General features: G+C 43.4%; 1 protein-coding gene across 3 annotated transcripts in view; it reads right to left on the reverse strand.

The window, feature by feature from the left end:
- Positions 1-430: 430 nt before the first annotated feature.
- The window catches only part of LOC120231679 (androgen dependent TFPI regulating protein), a 74,845-nt gene continuing 62,525 nt past the window's right edge, over positions 431-12,750 (reverse strand). For all 3 annotated transcript variants that reach the window (XM_039231875.1, XM_039231877.1, XM_039231874.1), the window contains exons 6-7: positions 10,985-11,136; positions 431-2,316 (exon numbers count right to left, since the gene is read on the reverse strand). In XM_039231875.1, the coding sequence (XP_039087806.1) occupies positions 2,282-2,316; positions 10,985-11,136 (187 nt within the window). In that variant the 3' untranslated portion in view covers positions 431-2,281. The remainder of the gene's footprint in view (positions 2,317-10,984; positions 11,137-12,750) is intronic.

The raw sequence follows: 12,750 nt of genomic DNA on the forward strand, positions 1-12,750 counted from the left end.
GCACATGCACGTGTGTGCTCCAGTGGGGGAGGGATAGAGTGAGAGAGAGAATTCCAAGTAGGCTCCCCACTGTCAGCTCGGAGCCCTACATGGGAGCTGGACCCCACCAACGGTGAGATCACGACCTGAGCCACAATTCAGAGTCCATCACTCAACCAGCTAAGTCACCCAGCATCGCCCCCACCAGAAAAGGTTTTAAACTTTTACGAGCATGCCCTTTTCAGAAACTCGGTTTGTTCATTTGGAAAATGAGGACATAATACATTTTCTACTTATTTTTTTGTGCGGATAAAGCGAGACCAAGTGGGTGAGTACAGCTTGTAAATTACATGACCCTATACAAATACTATTGCTGATTATCTCATTGGTTGGTATTGTTTTCTAACCACTCAGGGCTGAGCGCAGCCTCAGGCAGGCAGCAAACCCTACATACGTCTTAATGACTGTTTATTTGATACTCATTGCAGGTATTTTGTCGATTTCCCCTTCTTAAGCTACAGACACCCTACCCCGCTGATGTATGTTCTCACTGGGAGGTGGTTCTGAGGTTATTCTGCTGTTGGAATGGATACTGCACTTTGGTCAGTGGTACAGAAATCAAGGTTTCATTTGGTTCCAAGGACAGTGAAGCCGCAAATAAAATTCTGCAGGCTCATCCCAGCCAGCAGCTTACCATCGCTCTGAGAAGTATGCAGCTCGAGTTGTCTTTGAGGTGTGGAAAATTTGGGTGATCCCCTGCGGGCTTCACATTTGGGGAATTTCCACTGTGACAAGTGCTTCTGGGCTCCTGCGGAGACCAGGTGCTCGAAGCAGTCAAGCAGCAGCAGGTATAGGAAAGGAGGTGGTGTTCTCAGCTCAGTCCAAAAAGACTTGAGGCTCATATTTATATATTAGTAGATAAAGGATGAGGAAGACAGCAGGTTTCTTGGTGTCTCTGCTAGGCTTCCCGTGGTCTGCCTGCCCTGCTGTGTCAGTTGGGCCTCTTCTGTAACACTTCAAGACTTCTTGGTATTTCTGAGCTTTCTGATGTTGGAATAGATAACGGTCCGATGGCCAGTCAAATGGCAATCAAGGTTTGGTGTGGTTCCAGGATCCATTTTTACCAAATTTTACCTATTTTTTTAACCAAATTTCTCTTGTATGATGTTAGGTTGGAAAGTCCAAGCACAGTTTACGCTGCGTCCCACACCCAATTCACAGGTGACACACTAGACTCACCCATCAGTAGACCCTTGTCATTCATTTCCTTTACAAAATAAAGACAGTAAATAAAGAGCCTGTAAATAATGACCCACAGAAACCCACTAGGAAGATCAAAGCAGGGTTCATGAATATGCTTTGTTAATCACCTGGCAATCAGTTTTGTTAAACCATAAGAGCTTAACTCAGCAAAGTGCTTTGTACCAAAATGTTCTTAGGGTTCCTCACGGCCATGTCACTTCCCGTCACTTGCTCCCCAAGTAAGATGTACATTTATTTGACGAAGTAATCCATATTTGAATGGAAGAGATTTTGATGGCATTGCCATGTCCCATATTTGGACCTGCCCCAAATGCTCGCTCACAAGATGGACAGGTTTCCCCATAGTTTTTACAACTTACTTTCTCACTGCACAGGTCAATTTGCAATCCTATGAGGTGGACAGACAACTTTGGCAGCACTCGTCTCCCTACATTTCTGTCTAGACTGTGGAAAACAAAATAGATGGGCAATCCGTGAAAATGACTAGTTTATAAAAATACTTGTTCTGAGGAAAGTTGCGGTTATTAAAAATGGCACAGGACTGAGAATTAGATGATCTGGGGACAGATGCTATTGTCTTGGCTCAGACACTAACTCTTTGGCCCTTGTGCAGGTGACTTTTCATCTAGATCCTCGGCACCCTCCTCCCTAAAGTGAAGAATTTCCACCACCCCAAATTCCTTTCTCTTTCTAAACATCCTCTAACACCAAGTTTATGCAAATGTCCTTGGCCTTTGGCCAGATTTTGACCACAGAAGCCAGAAGAAGGGAACAAATTCTGAGACAGCAGTTGTTTCGGGCATGCCCAGTAAACCTTTCAAAAAAAAACAAAGAGTCCCCAAGTTAAGCTACCTTCATAAACCCTCTTATTAAATTTAATATCATCCTCTGTCCTTTCTACCTTCCTATGTTGCTCCATCACCTTCCCCAACCAGAAGAAAGAAAAAGACAATAAAAAAGAAGAAAAGAAAAGAAAGGAAAAGAAAAGAAAAAAATTCTCATGTTTTCTTCCTCCTTTGGTCTTAAAAAATGGCCTGTGTCACTTCCTCTTCTTCTTTGGCTGCATCATGTCACCTGCACAATGAAGAACAGAGAGAGAGATCAGCCTTCAGAGTTTCCCTAATGGGTATTCTTGTGTGAGTAGATATTCACTCTGACTTGGGACAGTGGAAAGTCAAGGGCAATTATCCCCAGGCAAGAAGATGCACTTCACGAAGTTCCAGAAACCTGCCACCTCTACAGAAAGGGCAAGAAGTGACTCTGTTGTCCTCTTTGGTGCTTGGTCACTGTTAGCCTGTTGACCGATCTTTCCATTTGCCTTCGTGGGGTTCTGCATGTCTAATGTGCCCTGACTGATGTTGCTTTTGGTCAAGTCTGTACAGGCGGCACACAATCCATCGACTAGTTCTGAGACTGTGCGAATGGAGATGAAGAGACATCAAATTCGAGAAGAAATAGGAAAGTGGATATTCTCCTAAGTAGGGTTTATTCCACGACCTCTCACCAAATCAACTTGTTAGAATGGAAAAGCACTGGCACATTGATTAGATTTTAGTAAGCTCATTAGAGGGGTTTTCTTCTACTGAAATTATAGCATTAGATTTCTAGACTCATTTCCATTCAGCCAAGTTGGTACCTCCATGTTTATTGGTCATAAATTTTCACATAAGCTCTGAAATGTCTAACACTTCATTAGTGCATTTTCCTTTCCACCTGTTGCCAAATGGTATCAATCCTACTTTGAAAACTTTTCTCAAATCAGCCTCTCCTGGTCCATCCCAGAGCCCTGTTAGCTCTGGCTTGGTGTCACAGCAATTTCAGGTCCCTATAGTTTTATGCGTCGCCCTTCGAATTCTGGCCTCTCCCTCAATTATGTCCTTAAATATCTTCTAGTAATTTTATTTTGCTAGAAGGCCCCTTCTCAGAGGCGGAAGGGACTGATGACCTGAAGCCCCCCTCATCACACGGGGTTTTTTTTAGTGTGATGTCCTATATTCATATAGCGACTGTCCTATATTCATATCTCTCAACATTTTAGCCAGTCTTCTCTCTTCTTCTCCTCATCAATCCAGACACCCTCAGTCACTCCAGGGAAACTTCATTAATTTCTCCAGCTTTCCAGGCCTGCATGTCACTTTCATTTACGATCCCACTAATTTTTCATTTTCCGTGTGGATTCTCTCCTCCCCAGTCAGGTCTTCTGTACATTAGGTCTCTGAGTACAAACAAAGGAGCTTCTCTTTTCTGAAGCACACATTTTTGTCTGTGATAAATCCTTTTTTAGCTAAATGACGCATTCATCCCTTCACATTCAAGAGCTTGGGCAACATAAACTTCTCAACTTTGTCCCCCTCCCGCAGTCCCTCTGAAGGTTCCTAAAACTCTCTCTCTTTTAAAAAATTTTTAATGTTTATTTATTTTTGAGAGAGAGAGAGAGAGAGAGTGTGTGAGCAGGGGGAAAGCAGAGAGAGAGTGGGAGACACAGAACCCGAAGCAGACTCCAGGCTCTGAGCTGTCAGCACAGAGCCCAATGCAGGGCTCGAACCCAGGAGTGATGAGATCATGACCTGAGCTGAAGTTGGACGCTTGACCTACTGAACCACCCAGGTGCCCCTAAAACTCTCTTTATCCATGATGTTTACCAACCCTAGCCCCTCAAGTGCAACTGTAATCATAACCACACTCCCGCAACCCCAGTTGCCGAGGATTGGAGAGCCCTTCTCCATTTAAGAAACACAACAGAAACTGAAGGCTTAGAGAGAAGGAGCCCAGGAGCAGAAGTGGTGGCAGGAAGTTCCTTTGTGGGAGGAGAGCAGGTGGCTCCTTCTTCTGGATCAGAGTCTTCCCCATCTAACACTAAACAGCTAGACGGAGCACTGAGACATTTCCATATACCCACAAACACATTTGAGAAGGCATCCTCCTCAGGTGCGGACTGTGTGGACTTCCAACAGTCATTTCTTAGGCAGTCGCTTCCGTGGTGTGAACGTCACAGAAACCATATTTTTCTTTTTGTTTCTAGCAGGTGGGGGTGGGTCCTTAGTCCTGAATTTTCACGCTACTGAGCAGTCTCTAGGCTTCTCTGAGTCCTCAGAATTGGTCTCTGACCATGATTCCATAGCACATGACTGGAGACAAAGGAACTGTTGACTGTTACCTTACTCGGACAAAGTTCACAACATGGACTTCAAATTCTGACTGGGAAATAATGTTGTTACTCTTTTCTTAATGGAAGGGCAATTTTTCCAGTGGGATGCCTCCTAGTCGGCAGGCAGTGAGGGAGCTAGGTCCACGCCTGCCTCATTTTCATCCTTTCTTAATCCTCTGTTAGATAGTACCAAGGAGTAGAGATATTTTGGGCCAAACACTTAGCATTTGTCTTGTGCAAGATCCAAATATTTTTTTTTGCCGTCATGGCAAAAAACACCCCATTCTTTTAATCAACATCACTATGGATACCATATGTAATTATATTCCTTATTATTCCAATAGTCAGAAAGCAGAGTAAGTAAAAACATTATATTCACAAAGATTTACACCTATGTATCTACAGTCACAAAAGCTACTGCTGCTAGACTTTGAACTGAAAATGTGAAGAACATTTGCCTCATGTATGCGGGTTGGCTTGGAAAAGGGTGAGAAGGCAGATGGCTGGGGAGATAGGAGGTGTTAGAAGAATGAGGTTTGAACATGAATGAGGAAAAGTTTCAGTGCAGACGTAGCAGGAAGGCGATGGATTTGAGGTTCTGGCTGGAGAAACCCTCATAAAGAAAGAGGCAGTGAAAGACGGAGAGACAGTAATCTGGTTTGGACTCTGAGCTGAGGGAGATAAAATTAGGAAAAGAAGGCAAAAGGGAGATGCAGTTTTGTTGTTGACTGAATGCTGCTCCTGTGAGTCCCTGGTTTAGATATACACGTGGACCAGAGCGCCGGGGTGGCTCAGTCGGTTAAGGGTCCAACTTCGGCTCAGGTCATGATCTCGCAGTTCGTGGGTTCAAGCCCCGCATCGGGTTCTGTGCTGACAGCTCAGAGCCTGGAGCCTGCTTTGGAGTCTGTGTCTCCCTCTTTCTCTGCTCCTTGCCTGCTCATGTTCTGTCCCCCTCTGTCTCTCTCAAAAATGAATAAAAGTTAAAAAAAAAAAAAGAAAGAAATACATATGGAATCATCTCCTGATAAGATTCTTTTGTTATGAAATGATCAGGGGCAATGTGCAAGACAGAAAGGAAGGAAGGAAGGAAGGAAGGAAGGAAGGAAGGAAGGAAGGAAGGAAGGAAGGAACGGAGGGAGGGAGAACTCAGTACTTACATGGCAGACGAGGTGTACTGTATTGAAGCCCCTTGATGGTCCCTTTCTCCAAATCAGGGTGGAAACAATATGTCTGGGGCATCCCTAGGTGCTCAGATGTGGTGGACCCAGCTTACAATGATCTGCCAGAGACTATTTACCTTTGCCTGATTCTACTATTGTTTGAAACCTATGTTGCATCTAACTCTGCCCAAAGAGTAGACATTGAATCTTTCCTGGTGGGCATCTGGTCCCAAAAAGTGACCCAGTGATTGTCCAGCCCTCTGTCCTATGACACATAAAAACTAGAACAGGAAAGGTGGGGAGATGGTGACGAGTCAGGCAGGGTGGCCTTCTGGACCCACCTGAGAGCTTTGTAAACCACAGCATCCTCTTTAGGACCATCAAGACCTTCCTGAGGGCCTGAGAGCATTTGTCTCCCCATACAGAGGGCCAGTTCTGTGCATCTATATACTCCTGGGGGACATCACACACTATCCAGGTTCACATTTATTGGCATCACGTCTTCCTACTGCCCTTTCTCACTCCTCTCCATTGTCACCCACTGACATGACACATGAGGAGGTAGAAAGCGGGTAGACATTCAGCCACAGTGGCCATCACTGCCACAGACCAGTAGCATGAGTATCTCTGGGTATAGACCGTACCCCAACTCTGCTGAATCCACTGAATTTTAACAAGAACCTCATTTTAACAAGATCTGGAAGCACATACAAGTTTGGGAAGCACTGCTCTGAGACAGTGGCTCCTGATGTGGACTGCAAACTATGGTAACCGGAAAGCTTTTAAAAATATCAATGCCAAGTACCCACCACCAGAGATAGCGATGTAATTGGTCTGGGATGGACCTGAGAAGTCATATTTTTAAAACTCCCTCAGTGATTTTACAATAGTGACTTTATAATGTGGTGTGGAGCTTAAGGACTATTGCTAGAGAGACACTTGCACATTGGGTGGGTCTTCACTGATATATCTTGACCGCTTGGTACTTGGCTAGTAATTCCTAAGTGGACCACATTGTGTCTCAGGATTTCAGAACCGGGGATTCTAATGAATTCGAGACTCAGTTAGCCTGACCTCCTCTATCACTCTGTAGTTTTTAGGAATTGTTCCACCTCTGTCCATTTGCACTCAGCTATGTGATTGTTGCTTTCAATGGCCTTCAGCCAGGGAAACTGGTAATTGATGCCTAAAACTGAAGGAGAGGATTAGAATATCCACATAGAAAAGGTTACTGGTTTTTGAGGATGGTGAATGAGATTAACATCAATGGTAATGAATTCTTTTTTTTAAACTTTTTAAATGTTTATTTATATTTATTTTTGAGAGAGAGAGAAACGAAGTGCAAGTGGGGTGAGGGCAGAGAGAGAGGGAGACACAGAATCCGAAGCAGGCTCCAGGCTCTGAACTGTCAGCACAGAGCCTGACGCTGGGCTCGAACTCACAATTCTTGAGATCATGACCTGAGCCAAAGTCAGACGCCCAATCAACTGAGCCACCCAGGTGCCCTGCAATGGTAATGAATTCTATGTGCCAGGCCCTGTTCTAGTCACTTGACACTTCTCACATCATTTATGGTCTTACCGGGTGTCAGGAGGTGGCACTAGCATCGTCTCCATGATGCACAAGGAAAACGAATCAAAGGCATTAAGTGCCTTGCCCAGTGTCACAGGCCTACCAGTAGTGGGACCAAGATAGGAACCCGGGCAGGCTGGCACAGAGCTTTCCCCCTAGCCACCACCTCCCACTGCATTACCAAAGCACTCCTTAGAATTTCGCTCTCATCCAAGGAAGCTCAGGTGTGAAAAGATGACAAAACAGGGTCAGCCCTGGATTTGGACAGAGGGGGTAGCTGCTGACATCTCTCCACAGATCCAGAACAGAAGGTTTGGAGAGGAACCCAGACTTAGAAGAACCTCACAACTGATTGTCCAGGCCTCGACAATGCCAAACTACATGTAACCCGGCATGGCAGGCATTACCCGGGACTGTCCTGGGCAAACGGGTATGTGTGAGGTCATCCTGTAACTGAGTTGTTGAAGTGTACTGATATGGCTTATGTGGTTCATTTGCGGCTAGAAAATACCCTAGTTTTCTTGATTTCTATTCCAGTGCTCTTTTTGCACTGCCTGCCCTAATATGCATCTGTTTTTCAGCACCTCTCCAACCAGTATTCGATAGCATCCCTGTCTCCACTCCTTAAACTCTCTGTTTAGTGCTTTAATCTTCAACCATTAGAGTCACTCTTTGACCACTATATCCAGAAGCCTTGTGCACAAAATCCCAAATGAGACCTCGAGAGAAGAACCCTCAGATATTCTCTGTCTGCACTGACTGATCCATGGAATAAGCTAATGGAAATGGGAGATTCAAAGATGGAGAAGACACGCTCCTAACCCTTATAGAACTCAGGGTCTAGAGAAAAAACAAATCTCTGTGCAGACCAGAGAAGACTTCCTAGAAGAGGTGAGTTGATATGGTTAAGTGGGTGTGAGACAGGCAAAGACTGGGGAATGTGAAAGATGGAAAAGGAAGCCCATGGAGGTGAGTAACAGCATCAATGTGTAAAGAAGACAAGCAATTTGGTGGTGCTGGGGCACACATTTAGAAAAAGCGGAGCAAAAGCCAAGGCAGGGATTGCTTCCCAGAGACCCTCACATGTCATCCCAAGAGCTTGGATTTTCATCTGTAAATTGGGGAAGGCCTAAAGTGTTTTAAGTAGAATAAGACATGAGAAAGTGTGTTCACATAGATAGCTCTGTTTACTTTTAGGCAATTTAAGTGTTCACTGCCATTGGAATGTTAAGTGGTCTAATTTCTCTGTCTCTTTTAAAATTTTTATTTATTTTTTGAGAGAGAGAGAGAGCAAACGAGAGAGGGGAAGAGAGAGTGGGAGAGAGGAACCTCAAGAAGGCTTCATGCTGTTAGCTCAGAGCCTGACATGGGGCTCAAACTCATGAACTGTGAGACCATGACCTGAGCTAAAACCAAGAGTCCAAAGCTTAACCTACTGAACCACCCAGGCACCCCTCTAATTTCTCTTTTAATTCTTATTAGACCATTTGTAATTATGATCTGTTTAGAATTTAACCCATTTATGATCCTATTCTGAGGCTATATAGGACTTTTGACCCAGTCTATTCATTAAGGAGTTAAAAATTTAGAGAGAGGAGAGGCATGCAAGACCACGTACAGTAATCTCTGTCACTCACATGAACATTCACATGTGTGCATGTGAGGGTCCGTCCACATGTTGATGCTCGCCTCTTTACTCATTGGGACCTACTTGTAGTGAGAAATTAGATGTAGTTCTTAACTGATAAAGCCTATTTAAAAGAAATTTGTATTGTGAGGCACCTGGGTGGCTCAGTCAGTTAGGCATCTGACTCCTGGTTCTGGCTCAGGTCAAGATCTCTCAGTTTTATAGGTTCAGGCCCTGGGTCAGGCTCCTCGCTGACAGCGCATAGCCTGCTTGAGATTCTGTGTGTGTCTCTCTCTCTCTGCCCCTACCCCTGTCTCTGTCTTTCTCAAAAGAAATAAACTTTAAAAAAAAGAGCTTTATGTTGAAAATAGTGATCTCAATAATACTAGATTTGGTGAAAAAATTTTTAATGCAATGGGTGTTTAAAAGTCACTGTAGAATAACAACTTAAAATTAATCATTATTAAAGTCAATGCAATTGTTTTAAAAAGTTAATGTTTGGGGCGCCTGGGTGGCTCAGTTGGTTAAGTGTCTGACTTCGGCTGAAGTCATGATCTCACGGTTCGTGGGTTCGAGCCCCACGTCGGGCTCTGTGCTGACAGCTGGTTCGGAGCCTGGAGCCTGCTTCTGGTTCTGTGTCTCCCTCTCTGTCTGACCCTCCCTTGCTCATGCTGCCTCTCTCTCTCAGAAATAAGTAAAACATTAAAAAAATTTTTTAAATAAAAAAAATATAAAGTTAATGTTCTCTATGCCCTGAGTAACCACATTTTTCTCTGCATGTCCTGTATCCATCACATTTCAAATGCATTAGTTTCTTTTTTCTTTCTTCCTTTATATACATATGTGTGTGTGTATATATACATGTATATATGTACATACACACACACACACACAAATATATTTGGGGTAGACATCAAAAATTCTTACCAAGAACTTCAAGTTGCCAAATCAGTTAGAATTAGATGTCAACACATCTGAAATGTCAACACATTTTCCCCCCTCTGGATAATTCCCTGCGATTTGGAATCCTGATTTGGGGAATAAATAAATACAACATGAACTAACCGGTTTTTTAAGTGTTTGCTTTCAAGGATATTGCCTTTAAGATTTCCCCAACCGATTAAATCCTCCAAGAAGAAGAAACAAGTGAAAAAGCCAAGTTGCATACTTATTTCTCCAGGGTCTCATTCTCCTCTCAGAAATATACACGCTTGTACTGAACCTTCTCAAACTGTCATGTTGTTTTTCTTTTCTTTTTTTCTTTTAATTTTTTGCATACATGGGCTTATGTTTTCACACCAGTTCATAGATTGGGCGGAAGATGCCACTTCTGCCATCTCTATTTTGATAGAACAGAATGGCATGTGGGCGTGTGATGTGGGGGATTGTATGTGACTCTTGTTTTCCTTATATATGAAATCAGGGTAGAGTTCTTGTGCTTCCCTTTGGGTAGGGAGAAAAATCATGGTTATTTTACAACCTAACTTTGTGATAATTTCTTCTCCAACAAAATAATATTCTAAGGGTGGGGGCAGTGGGTGGAGCAAGGAATCAAATAAAATCTTCTATTTTAAAGTCAGCTAAGATTTTTTTTGTTTTGTTTTTTAAATGAAGAAACAACATGGTTCCAACCACCTGTAGTTAGAAAGCTTGGCTTGCTGACCCATTCACTTTGCCCAAGACCCTGTCTAAATGAGAATTCCCATTCTCAAGTACAGGGTGTGATTTTATCTGATAAATGTTGTACTAAGGGTTGAGAAGCAGCTGAATGGGCGAGGGATGGGAAGTCATCTGGGAAGGCACTACTGAGGGTGGAAAAACTAAGAGGGTCATCTGGACCCACATCCTTCAAAAAGGAAACCTTGACATTTAACAGCTTGTATCTGTCAGTCCCTCACTTAGAGGAGGAAGACTGAGTTCATTGGTTCATGTAGGGATAGGGACACCTTGCTCTTGTTCTTTGGGTCCTGAACTCTCTAAATAAGATTATTTTTGCCTTAGAGTTAAAGGAGGTGTAGTGGGGGGGGCAGGGAAATAATTTGATGGGGTCTTTTGGGAAGATTCACACTTCCTCCAGGCTTTCCTTTTGCCTACTTTGGTAGGACCTGAGTCCTCTGGACAAAGGCATCAAGCATCACTTCCTCCTGCTTTGGACTAGATTCTCCCTCCGTTTCCAGGAGGAGTGGAGAGTGTAAGGAAGGTGTGTCTCTGTAGGTAAAAGAGAAATAAACTGACCCCATTTCCAGTGGTTGAGTTTCTCTCCAAGTAGATAGATGCTGGCGCTAAAGATATAGCTGAGAGAGAAGAAGGCTGTTAGACCCACTGGGCTGAGCTTGGCAAACACAGGATACACCCACGTACCCGTCTCAGAGTAGATCCATAGGACCCTGCAAATAATGACAAATCACAATAATTAGGACGATGTGTGTGTGGGGGGGGGCAGCGGCATGGTGGTAGAGCCATTTTATTCTCAAGATCAATGGGTTCTGGAGCCCAGGCAGATGAAAAGAAGCCATGGGGATCATTTGTCAACAGCTGAGGTATTCCACAAACCTGCAGAAGTGATTCTTTTCTGGATAAATAGACTTGATTCAAAGAGACATCCTATTTAATAAGCTGCGCTTGGCTATTCTACCTAATCCATTAAAATTCAATGTTGGTGAAAGAATATGGGAGAACATCAAACACATCATCAGCCAAAGAAAGTATGTGAGGACATGAATTATTTTTTTCCCTAGGTGGTATGACCTGCTGAGACATTGAACTTGCTGAGATGGCATCATTTTTTGGCTCTTAGCCAGACAAGTGGGGTTTGCTTTTCTGTACCTAAGAGTCAGGTGTAGCCCTGAGTCTATTGGGGTAGGAGGGACAAAGATGGAGCATTATTGCTCTATTGTAAGAAGCTTTCAGAGGTAGGAGGGGTTTAATCGTTGGCCCTGATTTTCAGCTCATGAATCTAGCCGTGGATACAGTGTTCAGTAGGAAAGTGTGGATTTACAGGAGGTTCAGATCTTGCTTACGTGTGGATAGAATAGAAGCCACTTCTGTAAGCCAAGAGAAGGAAAAGGAATGTGAAGAGAGGAGCCACGCTATCTAAGCGAAGCCTGCAAATGCAGTATGCTGGAAACCAACTGCACTGCAAATGCCAAAATCTGAAATAACTTTTAAAATTAAACATGGGGAAGATGATGTATTAAGTACAGTTTATAATTGGTTAAGCGGACAGAGTCTGGAGCCAGCCTTTTGTGATTCAGAGTCTAGTTGTGCCACCTTTTAGCATTCTTACCTTCAGCAGTTTATTCAACCCCTCTGTCTCCTGCCCTCATGTAAAACATGAGGGGCAAACAGCATCCATTTCATAAAGCTGCCATCAAGATTAAGGGAGTTAACCCATGTAAAATAAAATAGTGTCTGGCCCACTGTGATCATTTCATGAGAGTTTTAAAGCTTCTCTCTTCTTAGGGATGGCACAGAGGGGTCTTAGCAACCCTTCTTTGAGGCTCCCTGTCTCAAGTAACAATTAGGATAGACCAGGTAGGTCATGCTTCAGAAAGAATATTCAAATTTGGATACCCCAGGTTATCAGTTCAGATAGAAGAATAAAATTCTGAGCTTAATTAAACTTTCAGAAACCCAAGTGACTCTGCGTTGCTTCAAATACTTTAGGTATTTCATGTTTATGGAAGAGACAAGGACTAATATCAGGGTCAGGACTGGGGAGAGGCAAGGGAGGCACTTATGGTATGATATTCATGGGGTCATCTCTGTACATTAAGGACATAACCAATAGAGTGAAAAGGGAACCTATGGAATGGGAAAAAATATTTTTTTTTCTGAATAACAAAATTATTTTATTTATTTATTTTTAAAATTTTTTTACAAATAGTTTATTGTCAAATTAGTTTCCACATAACACCCAGTGCGCATCCCCACAAGTGCCCTTCTCCATGCCCATCCCTCCCTCCCCCCCACATCCATCAGTCCTCAGCTGAGAAAAAATA

The sequence above is a fragment of the Hyaena hyaena genome, unplaced genomic scaffold, assembly GCF_003009895.1.
Source record: "Hyaena hyaena isolate Hyena2069 unplaced genomic scaffold, ASM300989v1 scaffold_60, whole genome shotgun sequence".
Taxonomy (NCBI): domain Eukaryota; kingdom Metazoa; phylum Chordata; class Mammalia; order Carnivora; family Hyaenidae; genus Hyaena; species Hyaena hyaena.